General features: G+C 39.5%; 2 protein-coding genes across 3 annotated transcripts in view; both read left to right on the top strand.

Moving 5' to 3' along the window:
• Positions 1-1,200: 1,200 nt before the first annotated feature.
• On the top strand, positions 1,201-17,238 carry kcnh4a (potassium voltage-gated channel, subfamily H (eag-related), member 4a). 2 transcript variants are annotated; one of them, XM_044182295.1, is made up of 16 exons: positions 1,201-1,760; positions 6,918-7,151; positions 7,513-7,644; positions 7,800-7,933; positions 8,897-9,149; positions 10,451-10,608; positions 11,107-11,314; positions 11,742-11,936; positions 12,025-12,224; positions 13,410-13,659; positions 13,767-13,981; positions 14,162-14,200; positions 14,914-15,281; positions 15,374-15,453; positions 15,724-15,800; positions 16,089-17,238. In XM_044182295.1, exons 1-16 carry the CDS (start codon positions 1,685-1,687, stop codon positions 17,079-17,081), a joined length of 3,612 nt encoding a protein of 1,203 aa, XP_044038230.1. In that variant the 5' UTR covers positions 1,201-1,684; the 3' UTR covers positions 17,082-17,238. The 2 variants fall into 2 exon arrangements, with proteins under 2 accessions (XP_044038230.1, XP_044038231.1); XM_044182296.1 differs by lacking the exons at positions 1,201-1,760; positions 6,918-7,151 and adding an exon at positions 7,360-7,378.
• A 2,446-nt stretch (positions 17,239-19,684) lies between these two features.
• rab5c (RAB5C, member RAS oncogene family) overlaps positions 19,685-22,700 on the top strand; it is an 11,396-nt gene continuing 8,380 nt past the window's right edge. The window contains exon 1 of the mRNA XM_044181417.1: positions 19,685-19,835. The gene's annotated coding sequence lies outside the window, so the exon portion shown is untranslated. The remainder of the gene's footprint in view (positions 19,836-22,700) is intronic.

Here is a 22,700-nt window from a genome sequence, read left to right as displayed (position 1 = left end):
TAGCTAACAGTAAGCTATGCTAACACATATAGACTACATGATACACAAATTTACACACGTTTGTTTCTTACTTTTGGTGACATTTTATTGATTTGCCTTTCCCGGAGCTTCACCTAATGAAAACAGAAATCATTTTATCTCACACAATGCTGATTGTAACTGCAGTGAATACAAATTAAGGGGACCCATTATATCAAAGGTATTTTACTTTTGTCTGTTTGCAAAAAAAAAAAAAAGCCAAGACAAGCAGTAATCTAATGGCCATGGTAAAGTGAAAGATTCAGCTTGAGACAAGGTGTATGCTGTAACATAACCTCTTTGAATGTGTCGAATGTTTTACTCTAAAGTTGATCAAATTAGTGAACTAGCATCAGATGCTTCAGGACTGAGTACCCAGGCAGACAGCTGTCTAAAACAAGAAAACTAACATTGATTTTAATAAGCTGTGTTTGACCTTTTCATGGATAAGTGTAGATTTTAATGAAATGTCAGGTCTCAGTGGATGTGTGATTGTGCACAACAGCTTTACTCTCCCATAAGGAACTTGGAGAGAAGTGGTAATTGACAAGGATGCTACACAAAGAACCAGTGCGTGTTGTTTTTTAGAAATGCCATCAGTGGGTTTGTGCGTGTGTAAGCTTATACTGTGTGTTACAGCAATAATGTGTGTGTGGGTGTTTGTTTTTGTACGGTACAGGTAGCAAAGAAAATGTGATATACATATGGTGACATAAACAGCAGGCTGACCGACATCAAGCTTAGCAGCAGATGTACTGTAGTGTCATTGAGCCAGACAGTGAATCATTATCCAGTGCTGCTCTTTGTTCAGCCTGACCCCTGACCTCCATATGTCCATAGAGGAGCAGAAGAAAAGTCAAAATCTTTATACAGATACCAAAGCAGTCTAACCATAGTCTTATCCCCTATGTTGTAGAATATCCACAGCAACCAACACATGGTGAAGCTCTATTTTTGTGTTTCTCAGTATTTTATATATACTGTATACATGCACTCATTCTATATGATCAACAATTTCAAGCGAGCAGCCTGAGCAACAGAATAGCATTGTATACCTCCCAATAAGGAGTTTCAGAAAAGACGCAGAGGTAGAGAAAGAGAGAGCAGACAGAGAAAGAAACTGATTTCTAATTATTTCCCTGGGGAGTGAGGACACAGGTTTTGTATGAGAAAGAGAGAGAGGGTGAGAGAGAAATTAATACATCCAAAGTGTGTGGAAAGGGGAATGGTTCACGCTTTTGTGTCAGAGACAGAGGGAGGGAGAGAGAGGCAGGGGATTCAGAGATGGCAGGAACCATGGTGAGTGGAGTTAAACCGACTGAAGAGAAGCTGAGGCTTCGCTGTGATACTGGAGTAGTGCTGAGAGCAGAGGGATGCGCAACTGAGCCTGAAAGCTCCTGACTCAATACTGAGAGCGAAGCTTTCGAGAACTACAACACCTCAGAGCTCTCTTCTGAAGAAGAAATGAGATTTCTGTATGATGCAAGTTCGTTGTTTCCTCTCGACAGCATAGAATAGAAACTACTTGCACTCCATTAGAACATTGTGGAAGAGTTACAAGCGAGCACAAGGAGAGGCTCTGTGTTTCTCTTTTAGGTCCTCCTTGGGGAATGGTGACTACTGGAAACTGTTGTCTTAGAGTCTGCAGCCTTAGCTCTACTACAAGATGCCTGTGATGAAGGGCCTCCTTGCTCCACAAAACACTTTCTTGGACACCATTGCAAACCACTTTGATGGCACTCGTAAGTATATTTTGGAGAAGAGATTTCCATTATACTCTACAGCTGTCCCTACGAAACCTAATTTGAATACTCTCTAGTGCTTTATGATTTGTCAAGGTAAATAATTACTACATTGCATATGCCAATGGGCAGTATTCTAAGCTTGAAGTTTAAATGTAATTTGTGGGACAGACAAAAAAAAACACATCCTGTACATCCTTTCTGGTTGTCTTTGGACTAGTTGCCTGTGCTGATTCTTTGGGCATACTGTATTATCACAATACTGCAGTCAATGTGTTTCAAACCTTTTCTCCAGAGATACACATTATGAAATCAAAATTGTGATGCCTGCAAATAGATTCATCTCAGTTTTGAAGCTGCAACTCTACCAGCTAAGCTTAACTTTTAGGATTTTAGCCTTTGGCATTTTTGTAACCCAGTTTAGGATTGTGACTGGCATTGAAAAACACTGCTGTCGACAAATGTGTCCAACAGTAGTGAGATCCAATTATAAGACTGCACGTTATGACAGTAAACCAGAACTAGACGGACAATGCAGTCGAGGATGATATATTGGAACTGAAGAACCACTTGTTGAGCCACAGTGCTGCGTATTAGGATGTTTCACTGTTGAGATTCATGTATTTTTCAGTCAAGGTCTTTCTTTAAAACAGACAAACAATAAATGTTAAATGATATCCTTCAACAGCCATTTTAAAGGCTGCAGAGTTTATGTTTGTCATATTTCCAAACAAATAATACTATAGCCACATACAGGTAAAAAGTGTTTCTCATTCTTCTTAGAATATTCAAAGCTCTATTTTTGTGGCAGGACAGACTATTGCAAGATATGCTGGCATTTTCCTGATCTTTATATTTTCTTTGCGCATCCTTGTGGAGTTTTAGTGCCATGTGTAGGGCACATGGTGTAAGGGTAGCAGGAGAGGCGCAACAAAATGGGAGGTCCATGTAAAGGAGGCGACGGAGGTGTTAGTATTTTGGCGAAAATTTGACTCTACTGAAAATAGATGTCTCTAACCGGCACCAGATCGGTCAGATCATTTAATAATTATGTGATTCAGCTAGCAAGCACATAAAACAATGTATTAATTAAATTTTTGCTTTTCTCATTTTATTTATTACCATTATTTTTATATTATATTTTTCAAAAATATGCAAGATTATGCATCAAAAGCGTGACATGACGTGGCTTTCAATATCTCCACAAATGTGAATTCAGCTTTAAAAAAACACATTATCTTCAAATTGGTTCTGCTCATGTGTTGCCACTGTGAACCGCACAGACAGCAACATTATTCTCCCATTTGGAGAAGCCACTCTCCTTGTTTATACAGTGTTTCACTCCACAGAACCTTTTTGCTCAAAGCATGCTGCAATTGAATATATATAATGTAGCCCATGCACTTGGATGCACACTCACAGACCTTGCATGCATGAACTATGCTGGTATGTGCTATTGCATTATTAAAATAGAGCCTAACAGTTGACAGTGACTGTTTATTTTCATGCTTCAACAGTAATGATTGTTCGTCCATTCTGACCCTTGTTTTGTTTATGCTTTATGCTTTGTTCCTGCTCTACCAGTCCAAGTCTGCTAGTGTGCACCATGCCTCAGAATCAGTACAGAGTAGAAAGTCATCGACAGGCACTGACTAGCTCTTTCCAGAACACGATGAAAGGTGTGATAGACTGTGTATGGGTCAGGCTGTCCATGTCCTTTACAACTTAACAAATTCACAAATTCAGTGTGATGACACTATCTCTATCTGTATCTCCCTATCACAAACACACACACACACACACACATAGACGTGCACATACACACATCAGCGTGACAGACATTTTCTCAATCTTGCTTCTGTATCAGATGTGCAAGTGGGCCGATTGGCCAAGTAGCTGAGAGGAGGTGAAGGGGCCAACTGAGAAGAGATGGCTTGAGAGCAGAGCACTATTCAGTCTAAGAACTGCCTTGAATCTCTCTTGGTTGAATTGAAAGTCTTTCTGTGTGATGACATCTCTTTGAAGACAAAAGGATAACTGCAGAGCTGAAAGTCTATTTCAACGAAAGAAATCATACAAATATCCCCACTGTGAATGTGAATTGAGGCTGGGCTTGGGGGGATGAAGGTGGTATTTTTAATCCCTCCTTGACAGTCTCTTCTGCTAATTGCCTTGGTAGGTGTTGAAATTGTATCTTCCTCCTCCTCATAAGTGCTGTCATGGATAATTAGTGATAAGAAGTATTGTGTTTGAGTGACTGCAAATTAACTGTAAGGAAGCAAATGCATTTGGAGAGTACCCAGTAGAACTGGAGATGTGACAATGATAAAAGTGATTCACTCACTAAGAAATTAAAATTCCTGTATTATATAATGATTCACAACATGCACTGATTTCTATCCAAGCTAAGACATGAGCATTTCCTGACAAGAAATCACTCTAAGTTTCACAGTTACACAATTCTTTTGCCAATCAGGCTTTGATGGCTGTCAGTGTGAACCATATTGTTCTCTTGAATAACATGAAGCCAAATAACAGGCTGAGGGAAAGGAACGACATAGAGCAAAGTGGAAGAGTCTGACTTTAGAGACAGGACCTGAGAACTAGTGTCAAGGGATCCGACCAAGATATGCCTTTATTCATGAAGATTTAACTGATTCACATCAATATTGATAAAATTGATGAATGTAGGTGTTCAGGTTATTGAAGAAAAAGCTCAACGGGCCTTAGTTTTAACTGAGGAGTCATTTTATCTTTACTAAATCCTCACCCATTCATGTAGTAAACACTTACTAGTAATTAGAGTCATTCAAATCCGTTAAATGCGCCGAGTAAGAATCAGAACAAGGCTATACTTTTCTACACTAATTGCTATGGCAACACAAGTGTGGAAAGATCTTAATTTAGTTTCTTGTAAAATTAACTGCATTTATCAGGTAGAAAATATCCACACATCATTAATTGCGCCATGCATGCTGCCTGCTTGGTAATTTTTTTGGTTTAAAAATCATAAAATGGATCAGGTGAATCTATAGCTGCAAACTGTGATATTATTAGTCTGTTTACTTTCCTAGCTTTAGGGAGAAAACAAAGCATCACTCTCATTAAAACTGGCTGCACTGCAGGTGTTTGATGTTGTCTTTGCAGCTATATCATCATTGTAGTGTTTTGAAGCATAGTCAAACAAAAATGTTTGAAATTGAATCTGCTTGCATTCAGAGAGCAATTGAATAAATAAATGAAAGACACCTTTCAGTGGACTCGGTCTATCTGTCTAAATATTGAGGGGATGTTTCGTGTTATGTGGAGAGGAGTGAAAGCAGCATTAGTCAGTGAATGATGCAGATTACTGTTGTTTCTTTTTATAATAAACCCTGGAGAGCATGACCCCATATTTTTACAACTCATTCTGCAGCTTCTAAAGAATGGATTAAATTAGGTAGACTACTATTTCATATCATATTTCCCAGCACTAAGTTATTTTTTTAGCTTATCTTTTGTATGGTGGACAGAAACCATGTAAATCAATGTTTGTGTACATTGATAGTTCTCGTAGTACATTAACTATGGCATCATGCTTGGCCTACTGATTTCTGAGGTAAATTCTTTCTATCCACGTGGCAGCCTGTCACAGCCCTCCTGACAGATTAATGTGAAGAAACTTTTTTGCATACTTATTCCGTGTTTCATTAGCCTACAACAGATTAAATTAAATTAAATTCAGTGCTTTGTCTAGTTGCAGTTTTTTCTGCTTCACCACCTACACTTTCTACCCTGAAATGACTCAGTGTTCCAGCTATTTTTCTTTTTCAAACAAGGCTTTCATTTCCAGAGATCTTCATCTACACCAATATTTCTAAGGCATAAACACAACCTTTAGAATTCTCTCTCTTGTCTTATGGGAGCATATGACTCTTATGTAATAAGTGAATATTAAAGTTTTAGTTAAAATATTCTTCTAAGCTGTGTTAGAAAGAAAACATTTCCTGGGTCTGTGTGATTTTTCTTTATCATGGGTATTGCGAGAATAAGGAATGAATCATCTGTGTTTTTTAACAACAGCTTTTTAAATACAAAGACATGTCAGTTTAGCAGCAACAAGCAAAAATAACTAATTTAATCCCCCAATGGTTAAAAACAAATTTCAAGATGAGTGTCACAAAAAATGTAGGCCTACTACTTTAAAATTTGTGTGGAACATCTTCAAGAAAATTAAAGTTGACATTTTATTCCAAAATAAGGCCGAAATGAGTTTCCTCCGTAGGGTGGCTGGGCTCACCCTTAGAGATAGGCTAAGGAGCTCAGACATCCGAAGGGAGCTCAGGGTAGATCCGCTGCTCCTTTGCATTGAAAGGAGCCAGTTGAGGTGGTTTGGGCATGTGATCAGGATGCTTCTTTGGTGCCCTATTTTGGAGGTTTTCCAAGCATGTCCAACTGGTGGGAGACCCCGAGGTAGACCCAGCAGTCTCTGCCCAGAACACAATGGAGAGATGACCTATCTCATCTGGCTTGGGATTCCTCAGGATGAGTTGGAAAACGTTGCTGGGGAGAGGGACTTCTGGACTACCTTGCTTAGCTTGTTGCTACCGTCATGGATCTTTTAAAAGATATTCTTCACTCTCATTTAATGCAACATGAAACATGATGTGTGATGTGTGTGTGTGTGTGTGTGTGTGTGTGTGTGTGTGTGTAGCTTTGGCAGGATGAAAACAAGCTCCACATCCTAATTGCTAAGTGCCAAAGCCTCACTGAGGCACTGGTACCCCATGGAGCCAGCTGGGGCCCTGCATATATCCTTAGACTTCATACACACCACCAGCTTACTTCAAAGCCCTCTCTGATGTACACTAGACTATTTCAGGGTTCTGAGCTGAAAGCAGATAGAATGACTCAGGTGAAGAAAAAAAGTTGTTTTCTGTTGGTGCATCAACAAATGATTCAAATCTGGAGAGAAGTATTTAGAGGTAGTGGGTAGAGCGAAGAGGCAACCAAAGAACCTGGTCGCCATGTCTGAATATTATACTTTCAAAGCTGCAGCTATCTCTAGCTGTGTCACAGCTGCGCAGTTAGATAAGCACAAAATCTTGCCTTTTCCATTCCTCAAGGTCACACAGTAGCTTTACCTCCAACCTCGGTCCTCTTTTATTTCCTCTGCAGACAGTAACTTCCTACTGGGAAATGCTCAGGGTCGTTATGGCTACCCCATCGTTTACTGCTCCGATGGGTTTTGTGAGCTTACCGGCTTTGTTCGGACTGAGGTGATGCAGAAAACTTGTACCTGCAGCTTCCTCCACGGAGCCGAGACCAATGAAATTGTGATTCAGCAGGTAGACAAAGTCCTGGAGGGCCAGCAGGAGTACCAGGGCGAAGTCTGCTTCTATAGGAAAAATGGTGAGGATTGCACTATATTGACATAATCACACTTGAGACACACACTGAAACACACACTTTTTAAAATTGTATTTAAACCTATGTCCTAACCTAACCGTTAAAAGTATTTGTACACGTGAGAATTGGTGATGATGTCCTGAATTTAATCAATTTTCCTGACCTTTCTATCATTGTGAGGATAGTTATTTTTAAGGAAAGCAACTCCAGAATTCACAGAAGGCAGTGAGGTGAGGTTAGCTACAAGAAAAAATACATTGTTATTCCAGCGTTAATAGAAATCCAATCATCATTTTTGGGGTAAGATCTGTCTAACTGCATTGTTGGGTAATCTCAGTGCAATCCTTTTTTTTAATATCCTCAGGAAATCAATTTTGGTGCCTCCTGGACATTGTGCCAATTAAAAATGAGAAAGGTGAGGTGGTGCTGTTCCTCTTATCCTTCAAAGATGTCAGTGAATCATATGGGAAAAGCCATCACCTCAGCCAAGGAGACGGTGAGGCCTGGCTACATGCATTTCCTAGCTGTTAACAGTCTCACTTTAATTTATACTATTTCATCTTCAAATTGTCATGTCGCCACATTAATTTGTACAATTTAAAGCTAAATGGAATACAGGATTTACAGTACGTATTGTGATTTTGCTCACAGGTATGTCAGAGGCTGCTCACCAGAGCAGGAAAAGCAATCGATCGCACTTTTCCCAAGCTCGAGAGAGGGGGAGGACTATTCTGCACCAAATGACCAACCTGTTCACCAAGAGGGGCAAGAAGAAACTGACCAATGTGAGTGCAAACCCCTGGCTGAAAGATCTTTAAGCCTACGATATACATACAGGATGAGTCTCAATGTTTCATCATGCATTATTACTGAGTGATGTTTGGCTATTTTCCTTAAAATTAAAGCACTTGCTTTCTTAATAGCTAAACTTTTATGCAATTTACAATGTAAATAAAGATGACATTTTAATCCAAGATTGCTCCAGTTATGGTATTTGTATTAAGTATTAAGTCTTTGTAAATTATATCTTAATTAATGGCATCTAAATCTCACATTTTTGTTTTTCTAGCTAATATTTTTTACAGTTACTGTCAATAGACATGATGTCCTCTTTGACACCAAGGATCAGAAAATGCACCTTACTTCTTATTTACATCTGTGACCAGTAGGCGATTTGTCCATTTTTAACAGGGGGGACGGAGGGTTCATTTCTTCGCCAGTTGGCTTTACCCCTCATATCACCTATGTGACCGTCTTCAAACCACTGCTGTCCAATCAGCAGGCCTATGGGCTTAAACTATTTATTCAAGTCTATTTAAAATGTATTCAGAATGTTATGATGATGATGATGAAGATGGATGATCAAAGGTAGGTTTACTACCCTCAGTGTTTCATACTGAGCTTATTATTGTATGCGAGCAATGCCTCAATAGACACTGAAGATAATGCACATTATTTGTTCCTTTTTATTTCCAAATTTGGTTTAATTTATCCAAAGAATTCATTATACATCAGAGGTCAAGGTGGCTATAAATATAATCCAAGATTTGTAAGCTTAAGTAAGATTATAAAATGAGCTTCCTCTCTCCAACTGTGTCGACTCGGCACCACAGCAGCAGGATGTCAGGATGACAGCCCTGCAGATAAAAATTTCATATCTTCTATTTTCCTCAATTTTTTTAAACAAGTTTAATTTCTTGTGATGCTCTCAAGATTTTTATGTGATTTATATGAGCCCTGTCTTTCAGAGTGTGTTTCAGAAATCATCTCTACCTGAGTACAAGGTGGCTGCAGTGAAGAAGTCACGTTTCATCCTGCTACACTACAGCATCTCCAAGGCCTTGTGGGACTGGCTAATTCTGCTGGCGACCTTCTACGTTGCTGTCGCTGTGCCTTACGACATCTGCTTTGTCAGTCATAACGAGGGCAGTGACAATCACTCACTTGTCAGTCGCAGCACTATAGGCAGTGACATAGCAGTGGAGATGCTCTTTATAGTTGGTAAGCTGGATTTATATTTGATTAAAAAAAAAATCTTGTCATTGTATGTTAGCAGTTATGTCATTTTGTACTTTTTGACCTTGCAAAAAAAGATATAGTTTCATTGGTGAGGAAAAAGAAATTTGAACTACAACTTGTAAGCTAACAGAAGTCTTTCTCCAGATAATAGACAAGTGTATTGTTCTTTCAGTAAGATAATTGGTAGCTTGTACCACTATAATTTTAAAGTAACACACTGATTGCATGCTGTATACCAGCTGACCTGTATGTTGAAGCATCTTGAGCAGCATTATGAAGAAACAACAATGTTCAGTTTAAATTAAGAACAAATTATTTTCCAGTGCAGCTGCAGTGGTTTCCCTGGCAATGGCTAACACATAACTGAACCTCCTACCTTTCCCCACCCACTCAGGGTGTCTCTGTTGCCCCAGGTTACGAATCATAATTAGATTTCTCTCACTCTGTCCCACTTTTCCTCCAAAAGAAGTGTGATAGCACATCTGTCAGAAGGCTCTCTGACTTCCTCTCTCAACAAGTTTGTCTGGGCACAGACAGTGATATTCGTGCTCAAAATGAGCTCACCTGGTATCACATGCTGTTGCTCTATCTTTCCTTTTTGTGAAAGTAAATAAATTTTAAGGCAAGTTTCAGTGAAGACATTGGGTGGAGATCTACTAAAGGTCAAATGTGTGTCCCTGAACCAACCGTTTCATTTCAATTCAATTCATTTCAAGAGAAGAGCTTGTCTTTTCAGTGTCAAATTAAATGTACTGCCAAGGATGTATTACATTAATTGGGTCAAATGTTGCTTGGAAATACTGCTGATGTTATTTGTCCATTTCAGCTGGCAATTTCATGTGTTTTCTAACCAACAATTTAGAACTAGAGTGTTTTTTTAAACAATCGCTTTCAAGTAATTAACGACTGGCATAACATAGTGTACTACAATAATGATTTGCATAATCGCACCTTTTCCAATTACTTTTATTTTGTCCCAATATTGATAGAACAGTTTTTAAAATGTTTTTGTTATCACATACTTAATAGTTACTACAGCTATTATTTTTAAGATCTGCTAAATTATGTCAGGTGTATTACAATTTAAACATTTTTTCCATTATACTGAGCTATAAATTAATCACCTATTTTATGATTCTGAAGTATTTATTACTAATTTATTTACTTATAAATAATTTTTGCATTTATAACTCCCAAACTGCCCATCTTAGACTTAAATGTATCATGCAATAATCAAATGTTTTTCTTTTTATGTATTATTTCTGTTTTGTGATACATTTCAGATATTATACTGAATTTCCGTACCACCTATGTGAGTCAGTCAGGTCAGGTAGTGTACGACGCCCAATCCATCTACCTCCATTACTGCACCACTTGGTTCTTTGTGGATCTGATTGCAGCTTTGCCCTTTGACCTTCTCTATGCTTTCAACATCACTGTGGTAAGATTATCATTGTACGTATCTTGAAGTACAGTATACCCCCAGGTTTTATACTTTCCTGTCTCTTGAAGTGTACTAACTTTAAGACTAGCCACTGAAGTTTTAGTAGTGTTATTCCCCCAAAGCATTGGACTGGAGATGATTATCCCTCTACACTCAGCCCCTTCACTAAGCATTCCTGTTTGTCTGCTCGCTTCATTTTTATCCTCTGGATGAACACTAGTACTTCTCCTGGATTAGTCGTACTTTGCCAAAGGCTTTGGCTGACACACAAAGACATCTCTCTAACTGCAGCCTTGGTATTCTTTAAAGTGGTTAAAAACTTTCTGCTAATAATAACATTAAATTCAGAGTTCAAATGCTTCTCAATAGAGACTATTAAAAGACACTGAAACAAGGTTAGAAGAGAAAAGTTCACAGTTCACAAGTACAGAAATAGGTATGATATGTGATACAAAATGACCCAGTTTGTATGTTCTGCTCTCTCCCCTTGGCCAGACCTCGCTGGTGCACTTGCTGAAGACGGTTCGTCTGCTGCGTCTGCTGCGCCTGTTACAGAAACTGGATCGCTACTCCCAGTACAGCGCTGTGGTCCTGACCCTGCTTATGTCTGTGTTTGCTCTGCTGGCTCACTGGATGGCTTGTGTCTGGTATGTCATCGGACGCAAGGAGATAGAAAGCGGTGACCCGGTTACCTGGGACATAGGTGAGCACATTGTGTGTGTGTATTTGACAGCTCCAATATCACTGAATCAAGAGTGCAATGTTCTTCCTCACTCATTAAGCTTTGCTGAGACATTTTTTAGTGTCTCTCTTGGCAACCCCAATGGGCCAGTACTTCACATCTCTAGTCATGCTTGAATGCCTGAACGCCTCAGCGTCATTTCAACCTCTAGCTTGTCTCCTCTCAGTCCAGAGGAAGTGTAGGTCACAGAGTAATTCCATTATTAATGCATTATATCATTCTACATTATATCACCCATCACCCATTATATCACTCACCAAAGTAGAAAGGGTCATCCATTGAAGCAGATTCAAATAAAAACTAAAAACACTGATTCTATATAATTAGTTTAGTCACCTAAGACCCCCACATTAGTCTTATACAACCATCTTCTGACCTCGTCCACCAGGCTGGCTTCAGGAGTTGGGAAAGCGTATGGAGACACCGTACATCAACAGCACCATGGGTGGCCCCTCCATGCCTAGCGCCTATATCACCTCTCTCTACTTCACCCTCAGTAGCCTTACCAGTGTCGGCTTTGGCAACGTGTGCGCCAATACGGATGCCGAGAAAATCTTCTCCATCTGCATTATGCTCATGGGAGGTGAGTTTGCTGGTGATCACATAAAATCCCCTGAATTATGCTAAATGTTCTGAGAATATCATAATGTCACTCCCTCTCCCACCTCCAGCCTTGATGCACGCAGTGGTCTTTGGCAATGTAACAGCCATCATCCAGCGCATGTACTCACGACGCTCTCTCTACCACACCCGAATGAAGGATCTCAAGGACTTCATCCGTGTGCATCGGCTACCTCAACAGCTGAAGCAGAGGATGCTGGAGTACTTTCAGGCCACCTGGTCAGTCAACAATGGCATCAACGCCAATGAGGTTGGTGAAGAACACAAATTAGCAGTGTTCTCGTGGTTCACTTAGCTAAGGTAACCGTTTGCCTGTGATATCTTTGAATAGTTTAGCCCTAATAAGAAGTTTTTCTCTTTTTAATAAGTAATTGTACAGCATGTGAACTGTTGAATGTGTGGGTTGCTGAAATGTCTTTTTTATGAAGAAAAAAGACATGAAAATGTGGGTCACCTCAAATTCTCTGGAGTCTTATTCCATTTCCTTAAGTAGACGGCACTTTGTTGCAAATAGAACGTCCGTAACAATGCCAGACCTGATCTAGGAGAAGTTCCCTGTAATTATAAGGGTAGGAGTTGAAAGAGAGAGAATACTCATTAACAACCTCGCCACCACCATCTGATAATTAATTCGCTGTTGAAGGTAACAGACACAGCCACTGGCTTCTGAGAACATGCTGGCTTTAACACCTCTTTAACCCCTTTAATTAAAATGTTTAGTCTTTAAAGTATTTTAAAGGAGGGCGTCTTTTGGAGCTGCACCAAGTAGTTTTGTTTCTGGGCACCTGATGTATTCATGACCACCTCTCGACTATAATATTTGGGTCTTTAGCTTGCTAGATGCAAAGCTTGCTGGCCATGAGATTCAATCATATCATATCAGTTGATGTGGTGTCTGAATAACCAAAACAGCTGCTGCTGGTGTCCTGCTGGTGGGCTGCCTTCGCTATGCAGCCAGTGTAGACAAGAAGTTAGTGTGTTTGATCCTTTCACATTTCATGGAGTCATTTGATTCAGTGTTAAAATAAAAACGTTGCCTAATGGAGATTAAAGAAATAGATACAGAACCCTACAGTCTTTAAAATCATGACAGCAGCCCTCAGTTTTTTGAACAAAACTTTTATTCACCACATGAGCTCCACCTACAGTATGTCAGCAAAGCCATCAAGAGCAAAATCATTTTGAAATAAACAGTATGCAGTCTGTTGCTTTTTGTTTTTGAAGTTTTTGAAGTGCTGCTTTTCATATTTTTCATGGAAGTTTGTGTGTAATAGTTTTGTGTCAAAGCATCTAGTCAGTTGACTGAAACACAGTGATATCACTCAGAGAGGTGGGGGTATTTTGTATCTCCTGAAGCACTGTAGCAGATGCATTTGACTATCAAATGCATTGCAATGGTGAGTGAGGACTTATTTTTTTCTGTCCTCTTTTTTAGCTGCTGCATGACTTCCCAGATGAACTGCGAGCTGACATTGCCATGCATTTGAACAAAGACATCCTGCAGTTGCCTGTATTTGAGCGAGCCAGCAGAGGGTGTCTGCGCTCCCTCTCCCTGCACATCAAGACCTCCTTCTGTGCACCAGGGGAATACCTCATACGCCACGGAGATGCCCTACAAGCCAACTATTTTGTCTGCTCGGGTTCCCTGGAGGTTCTGAAAGATGGCATGGTCCTGGCCATCCTGGGTCAGTGTGTACCAATTGTGAAACATTTCCTCTATTACTCATTCTGCATCTTTCAGCTGTGTTGCACCTTGTTGTAACTCCTCTGTTTTAATCGACAAAATCTACAGGCAAAGGTGACCTTATTGGGGCTGACCTCCCGGAACATGACAAGGTGATCAAGACCAATGCAGACGTGAAGGCGCTGACCTACTGTGACTTGCAGTATATCTGTGTTAAGGCTTTGAGAGAGGTCCTTGGGCTGTACCCAGAGTATGGCAGCCGGTTCAGCTCTGACATCCACCATAACCTCACCTACAACTTGAGAGAGGGCAGTGAAGCTGACGTAAGACATTTGCTATCACATTTAGGCAGTGGAAAACACTGCAGAGACCGACAGAAATGTCAGTGTACCAGTGCATAATTATCTTTGCTCCTGCTCATTAACAACAACAAACCTATACTTTGCCACCAAATATAGAATGTGTGAGTAATCCCTTGTTAATTTTGAATTCAATATCTCTAGGGAGTAACGAGGTTTCCGTGCTCTTCCAGGCTGTCTCAGGTATGTGGCTTCACTAAGGTAATTACTTTAGCCTGGATCTGCTTGATACATTTGGCATCAGTTACAGTACAATCTGTGTTTACATCATAAGGCATTGGTCTGCTTTAATGAAAACTTAAAACTGTTGTGATAAATGTGGAAAATGGCGCATTAACTGCCTAAATTCATATACATAGCTGACATAAAGATGGATACAATGCTGCTAAGTAAAAAATAAAGGAAAAGTGAAAGAAACAGCTTATTTATGGACTACACATACTGTTTGCCCCAGAAAGATTGTTTTCAGAAACTTGGCTAGCTTGCATGCTGATACAAAGTAGAAATAACAATAATAATAATAATAATAATATTAATAATAATAATAAGTTTGCTTACTAATGTAACAAGATTGTAGCTGTTTGTTTTCTGTTTTTGGTTTCTGGTCTGTTGCAGAAGAGAAAGCTCTGGATTTTGCTTTTATATTTTGATTTACCGCTCTCTGTTATTTTACCATATTTGACACCAGAAATTAAATTGGACTCACGGTATAATTTCTTACATTAAATGGGAAGCTCCCCTTCTGTATGTTTAAGCCCTAGTTGTACACTGATATGATGGGTATATCATTAAAAAACAAAACAAAAAAAAAACTGTCAGCTTCAAGGCTCTTGCAGGTTCCATTCATTTCCACAAATCAAAGAAAGCATCTAATTTTCCATCCATCGTCTCCTCAGGGTCATGCTTCTGTGGACCATAAACTACCCTACATTGTTGAGGCAGATGATGCGGAACATGGAGACAACACGAGACACTCTCAGCAGAGGAGAGTGCCTCTGCTACATGGAAAAGGCAGCCCTGTTCATCAGCCCTGCCTCAGCACCCTGTTAGGAGAGGAACTCCGCCACATCAGTGCACTCCACCTCTGTCGGTCACCTGTTCAGGGCTGTAGAGGCTGCAGCCCCTCTCCTCAGCCATTCATCAATAAGGAGCTTTCGCCGTCTCCTTTGCCCAGTCTTACCAGTAACCCAGGCCTGAACCATCGGCCTGCTGAGCTACTCATGCCATCCTTGCCTTGTGTTAGTCCACTGAACCTTAGCCCCAGGTAACCTGTTCATCCTGTTTTACCCAGATATGATTCAGTAATCAGTTTGTATCTATTTAAAATTATGTAACAGTGATTTATGTCTCTGCTAGGGTCGTGGATGGAATTGAGGACAATGGTCATGCATTTCAATTTAATGTAGAGCAGAGCGAGACAAAGACTAATCTAACAGGTAAAGTCTCTGCAAGCTGCACAATGGATGAAAAGTGAACTATATTGGATTGGGGCACCAGAAATCTTGATTAAAAACACTTTTCAGGAACAAATGCTTAACTCTAAATTACGCAAGGTTGAATAAACATAGGAAAATTTTGTGACTCATTTTGTTTCTATATATTCTTTGTATTTATAATCTTACTCATTTGGGATTAGATGTCATATTATATATATATTACACATATATTATAAGAGCTGTATTTCTCTCTTCTTCATCCTTTTTCAGACCGGTTCCAGATGAGTGCTAACCTGCTTCTGGAGACAGAGGAAGTGAGACAGAACATCAGCAAACTGAACAAAGAGGTATGGTCAATATTAGACCCAACTCAGTAATATAAAAATGGGAAATATAAATTAGCTGGCTATACAGTATATCAGTGCATTCATTTTTGGATTACAATATTTGGGTGACGGTGTTAAATGTACTGTACGTAGTTAACATACTTCCAATTTTAACTGTAGTCTTTGATGCAACTAGTTTTTTTTTTGTTTTTTTTATCATTTTCCTCCAGGTGTATCACTGATTCTTGTCATTGAGGAGTTATATAAAATTATTATAACCCTATAGCCAACTTTTCTTTTTCTTCTCAGGTGAACAATTTGAACCAAGAAGTATCCAGCCTGGCCAAGGAGCTCCACAACATAATGCATTTCCTACAGTCTCACATGGCCATGCTCCATTATACCTCTCCAGTATCCTCATATTCCTATGGCATACAGATGGCTCCCAGTCCTAGTGTGACTGCTTCCAGCAACTGGCAGCCTCATGTCCCTTTAAATATTGCCACAGGGCTGCACCTCCATCACGAAACAATTAGTCACCCTGCCAGAAATGTGTGGGGCTGCAGCGGGATGTCCTCCCAGGGCAGAAGTCCCACCTTGCTGTGTTCTTCAAGCCCTATGCCATCCTGTTTACACATGTGCTGCTCTGACAGAGAAGGGGCCATGGCCCACAGGTTACAGAGCCAGTGTGACCCCTTCAAAACCTCCAGAGCAACTCCAAACTCTCCCTACATGACCCATCCGCATGCCCAAGGAGGTCCATCCCTCCTGGGCCTCAGTTCTGCCTTTAGTAGCTTCCCAGTGATTTCCCCACAGGTGGCTTACAATGCCTCTATTCCCACGATGAGCAACTCTCGCCCTCTATGTTCCCCAGTAAATTCTGGCTACTCCCATCTATTTCCAAGTGTTCAAACCAACTCTGATCCTACACATAATCAAACCAACTCCCAGACACCAGTCCATTCCTCCATCACTCCTACTGGCCAACCGCAGTATCACACTACTTTCAGCTCTCTCACCCATTTAGGAGCCCACACTTCAATATGCACAGGGCACAACCAGGGCCAACAGGGCTCTATCTGTGGCCCCAGGCAAAATGACCCAGTAGGCTCCAGCCCTGCACACCACACACAGGACCTTGCATGTTCTCTGCTGGGGCAGGTAACAGACAGAGACTGTAGAGCTTCACTGTATCAAGAGAGGACAGACAATATTGAATATCAGGGTACAAGCGGCAGTACTCCAACTGTAGAAGTTCAGCCACCTCTCTTGGACATTGAGCAAATGCAAACCCCACACTGATGACTTGTTGTGTTACTGTATGATAATGATGACTTTATTTTACCTTTAAAGACTTTTGGTGTAAAGTTTCCATCAAATAAAATGCTCTCTGCCAAAATGCAAGCATAACTGCCGAAACCCTTCTGCCACAACTGAATTAAACATTTAAAAGATTGTATTCATGTTTTTTATGTGATAATTATTTGTTAAATTGGTAGCGATTGCTTACTGGTCTGTGGAGACTGTTATGGGGTCAGTGTATTAATATCCTCCAAGACATGCACCACATTCTCTTTAGCATTCAATACAGGATCAATTGTATATTTATAAAAACAAGCTTTTTTTTTGTTTCAGGTACACTGTGAAGCATTAGCACAAGGAAGATTTACGGTAAATATTTTACTGCTGTCATTACAAGAAATATACTAATTCGGTGACCATGCTTGAGATGCAAGTTATGAGCTACGGGTATGCAGCGCCACTCAGTGGTGTAAGGTGGTTACAACAACAAAAGGCCCCGAATATGATACATGTCTGATTGTTCACCTTGAAAGTGAGATAAAAGTCTAATTAACAGAAAGAGCAAATCTGGAGTACAACTGTACAGTTGATGAAGAAAATCACAACAATTTGCGCTGCACATTTGCAGTAGGGTGTTCCTTAGATTTATTTTCTTACATTTTAATTTCAGCCTTCATAAAAACACATATGAGCACTCACCAGACCAGGGTCCCACTATGGGCATTGTCACTTTGTGCATTTGAAAGTTGAGAGTTTTAGAGTGGTTTTGATTTTTTTTTCATTTAAATTTTATTTGTGAAAGCTACTAAATACTGTACTTAAGTACTTTAAATCTGCTTCGCTACATTTACAGACAAAAATATTGTACTTTTTACTCCATTACATTTTTCTGACGGCTGGAGTGACTTTTGCTGGCTACTTTTCACATCAAGATTTTACAAACAAAACATATGATCAATTTATATAATATGATAGTTATAGATCCAACTATCCAACAGTATATAAAGTACATTAGTTAACATTAGCTCCACCTTCACCAGCTGTAACGTTAAAATGCTGCTTATGTGTTAATGCTTCAGTAACAATATTCAAACCGTTATGGCCAACGAGTACTTTTACTTTTGATACTTTAAATACATTTTGTGGATACTTTTCTCCTTTTACTTAAGTCAAATCTTGAATGTAAGACTTTTACTTGTTAATACTTGAGTATTTTAACATTGTGGTATTGCTACTTTAACTTAAGTAAAATATATGAGTATTTCTTCCATCACTGCAACTGAAACATATTCCTAAGTGACTTTTTGGTAAGGGAGTGAAAAACTCCCCTTTACAGTACACATCAATGCCCCTCCAGAATCTACTATAATAGTGAGTAAATATTAACATATTGGAGGTGGCAATATGGTAAGACACCCTTACAAAATAGTCATGCGGTAATTAATTGTCCTGCACTATACCTGCATGACTCCTACAGCACTCATTCACAACCAAAACTCTGAAAGCCTTCACCATGTGTCACACACTTATGGTCGACTTCACTTACAACAAGAGCTAGTTTTTATTTCAACTTTGGAGGATATTGAGAATGGCTCAATACACTCCTACTAGTCTTACAAGAGCATGTGTTCTCAACAGGGTAATACACTGCATAAAGGCCTTCTGTACATAACCCTGTAGCACTTAACATACAGTCCTGACCTGAATGGTGTATTGCGGGGCATGCTAGCTGTAATTCTGATGTACATCAGCGTGTCATCTGTAAAAACAAACAAACAATTAAAAAGGGCCATTCTGTCAATATTAATTAATTTGATTTACAGGGTCACACAAGAACATATAAGTTTTATGTTTCTTGGTTGAACTTGGTTGAAGGAAGCAAAATATCTTTTAGTACAAGAGACAAATTATAGCTTTGAAGATCTCACACAGATATTACTTATGAATATCAGGCAAAACCATCCCCCCATAAGAAGCATTATAATAAACCCAAAGTCTATCCACATTATTTTAGGTGCATGCTTTGTTGTGTCATCTTGCCAGTGTGAGTGTTTTTCAGACTCAAAACATGGTTAGAATGTCTGTCTAGTTTTTACTTTTTGGAAATATTTTTTTTTCTGTAATAGATTCAAAGTGAGTTATAGATACTTGCATCAGTCTGATCGTTTTCCCCTGGTTGTGCATGTCCATCAGCACTGTAGTCTAGCAGCGTGTGTGGAATTGAATCCCAGCAGCGACAAAGTCAGTGAAAAACAAAGTGCATGCATGCACCCTGATGATAAATAAAACTTAACTGAAGAAACTGGTAGGCCTAGGTGAGAAACAACAGCACCTGAAAAGGGATCTGGGTTTTGAAAAAGAAGACTCTGCCATCCTCTTATTCAAGATATGTCAACACTTAAAATGTATTTTAGCTCTGAGGCTTAAAACAGCTGTTTGAAGCTATTGGAAGTGCATAAGATGAATGATGCTGTTTAAATTAAACTTGTGGGTTTACATTCATGGAATATTGATGACTTTGTGCAATATTTGTAAATTTGAAATGAAGACACTGACTAAATGGCCCTGCACACCTCCCCTGTACTGCACAAAGTGGTGTCTAGTGTAGATTGCTGTTGTCATTGGTCAGACAGCCACTGACAAAAAGTGGGACGTTCCCGGAAAATCGCTAACCGGAAGGAAAGGCCGGAGCCCAAGAAGAAGAAGAAGAAGACAGCCGCTGCCGATGAGACCAGCGAAAGAAGAAAAAGTATTGTAAGTCAAACAACTTGAAATTATAGAAGATGGGGGTAAAGAGGAACGCTGAACGCAAATTAGACTTTTTTTTTTGTCGTCGAGCTGTTAAACGTATTTAGAGACCCTCTGTCAAATTTTGCTCACCCGATCAGCCAAGTCCGGGTTCAGTCGAAATGTCCATCAGACTGGATCGAGAGAGGCTACGAGCTTCTAGCCCTGTGAGACCACATCAAATGTCCAAAAAGCCTTGGCACAAACATTACTGAGAGGCATATGACATAATGTTCATGCTAGCAGGAGACACAATAACAAGTCTGAGCCCCAGAGTTTGTCAAATATCAAACAGCTGACGACGTGGGGCCGAGAAAAGGAAAGTTGTCTATTGACGTTTTCGACAGTTGGCTATAGCCGCTAATCTAGCTAACGCTGTCAGAATTCAAGTTTTCCTTTCCAGAGCTTAGCATTAGTTTCTTGTCGACGATTCACGCTAGGAAGCTACTGCTAATGCTAGATAAATGATAATGTCAATAGCTGACGTTAGCTAGTCGACGTTCGTTAGTAAGTTGGCAGACTGCTTAGCACAACTACTAGTCAGTGTTATGCTATCTAAGTTATTGATGGCGGTCCCTTTATTTTGACCGGCTATTATAGCTAACGTTAACGGATCTTCCCCTTTCTAGCCAATATAGCTAACGTTACAGTTCACGCTTTGGTTAGCGTAGCTAAGGCACTCATCTGAGGTAGTAAATATGGTTCACATTTTCTCACTCTCAGGCCGCCAGCAAGCTTGTACTTTCAACAGTGCCATCACATTAAGTGTCATAAAGGTGTCATCACTTCTCATAGCATTTGAGTTGTAATTCAGCCAATTTACATTGTTGAGGTTATTATGTGTCTGCAGGTGTCTCCTTACAATTAACAGCAAACATATTCACATACATGTATGCATGTATCTTCACAGCTCCTTGGACATTTGGGACAGAGAATGGATTCACAGTTACTTGCTTGAGCTCTTGTGTTTATAGTGTATGGACTTTGTCCCTCTAAAGTGGTGACACATCTTAACCAACATGCCCTCATATAAAGACTGTGAATTTGTCCCCCTTCAGTATTTATAATGGTTTTGTTGGGGTTTATTAAGAACACCCCTCACTTTTCTTACTCTCTCTTTCTTTCAGCGCTGTCTAAAGTTATCACTACTGTTGAATGGACAACTGAGTACTCAACTTTCCGTCAACTATGCCCTAACTAACATTTTTTTTAATGACTGCAGAAAAGAGCAGGTTTTAAGCTTTTGTTTTCTTCATTTACCAAAAACTGCTAGCAAAACGTAAAAGGGACCACGGCTGTTTTATGTGGTTTGATGCAGAAAGGATTTTACTTTCATTGCAACTAGTATGGAAACCAGTATTTGAACTCAGATTTTCATGCATAAAGGAAGAATTTTCCTTTTGTCTTTTCCTATGTCATGTTTAGACAGGAAAATCTGTGCAAGACTCAGCCTATGCTGTAAAAGCAACCTCATATGGTGAGCAATTATGTACATTGGTACCTTAAGAGCCACTGTTTTAATATTTTTAAAGTAACTGGTTAATTTAGATTATTTTTTTTACTGTGATATGACAGAGTGGTTCAGATTTTGGTTAGGCCTATGGATAAATATATTTCTTGGTTTGGGTACTGAGCTTTTCACCCAGAAGTCACAAGAAAAGTAAGTGCCTGTGATTTCCTATTGGCCTTGCTAACTGCTAGTGATGAGTATCCTGTTTGCTTTCCCTGAGTTATGTCACCAGTTTCCCTGTCACTATTTCCAAAGCCATTCTTTATTAAAAACTTGAACTGTAGAAAGGCTTACCTTGGATCAAGAGCTTTTCCTGTTTCATTAGAAAATCTCAAGGATTGTTCTGCTTCCGTGTCTTTGTTGTGTTACATATAAAAGCTTTTTGCCAGTAAGGTGTAGGTCTTGAATACATGGTTTCACTGTACATGGAAATTTGCTACTTTCAGACAAGAGTCTGACCATTTGGCATAGTAGACAAAAGGAAGATGATGATGCAGCCCCTCATATCAGACACCAGCAGTTCTTCCAGGACCCCACCCTTAAAATTAAGTGAGCACAAGTCCTTGCTTGTTTTCATGAAACTGGTATAGTGACACCAGCCACAGTCATTACATGTTGTTGCACTGTCAAGTATACTGCCAATTATATGTTTATTTGCTGTAATCAGTAGTGAAGTTCCTTGTGAAGAAATGCATTTTAAATTGCATGGCCTGCAATGGAAAAATTCTTAGTTTTTCTTCTTTATTTAATTATTGCAAAAATGAGGTCTGTTGGTTGAAAACTGCATTTAAACGTCCATGTTTTGTTCATGCTGAGGATGAAGAGAAGAATCGAAACCTCGTCTAAATATTTGTACCACAGCATTTTCAGATTGCCACTCAAATATCATATAGGACGATGTTTGTAGCACAATGAATGTTTGAACGTGTACTTTTATCTGTTACTGATGAATAATACCACAGTCAGTATCATTTTTTTTTCTCTTTTTTTGTTATAATGGAGCTGTATATGTGACAACACAGAGGAAGGGAATCATTTGACTCTGGAGGCCACAGCATATGCTTTCATAGAGTGAACAGCCATTATTAATAGGAATATAATATCATTTTTGGTAGATGTTTTCAATTTGAATAACAGTCATAAATTAATTCTGTGTATCTATACTGGTATTTCATTTGTACCACAATATATGGTATTTCATATTTAGGTGTTCGATGCACTGCACTCCCTGCTAAGTGCTTCGATGTCATACTGGCAGCAGAGCGTACAGGAAGCCATGATGAATATTTCACAGGCTCTTCCTCTAGTTTGCTCCTTCTTCC

This window comes from Siniperca chuatsi, linkage group LG21 (genome assembly GCF_020085105.1).
Source record: "Siniperca chuatsi isolate FFG_IHB_CAS linkage group LG21, ASM2008510v1, whole genome shotgun sequence".
Classification (NCBI taxonomy): domain Eukaryota; kingdom Metazoa; phylum Chordata; class Actinopteri; order Centrarchiformes; family Sinipercidae; genus Siniperca; species Siniperca chuatsi.
Note: the sequence above shows the minus strand (reverse complement) of the source record. Positions and strands in the feature narration are given on the sequence as shown.

What these genes read in the sequence shown, in the direction of transcription:
- kcnh4a (XM_044182295.1), top strand. Translation starts at nt 1,685, where the DNA reads ATGCCTGTGATGAAGGGCCTCCTTGCTCCACAAAACACTTTCTTGGAC. An exon ending in TCACCTCAGCCAAGGAGACG is followed by an intron (nt 7,645 to 7,799) that starts GTGAGGCCTGGC and finishes TTTTGCTCACAG; the next exon opens with GTATGTCAGAGGCTGCTCAC. An exon ending in CCACTGAACCTTAGCCCCAG is followed by an intron (nt 15,282 to 15,373) that starts GTAACCTGTTCA and finishes TGTCTCTGCTAG; the next exon opens with GGTCGTGGATGGAATTGAGG.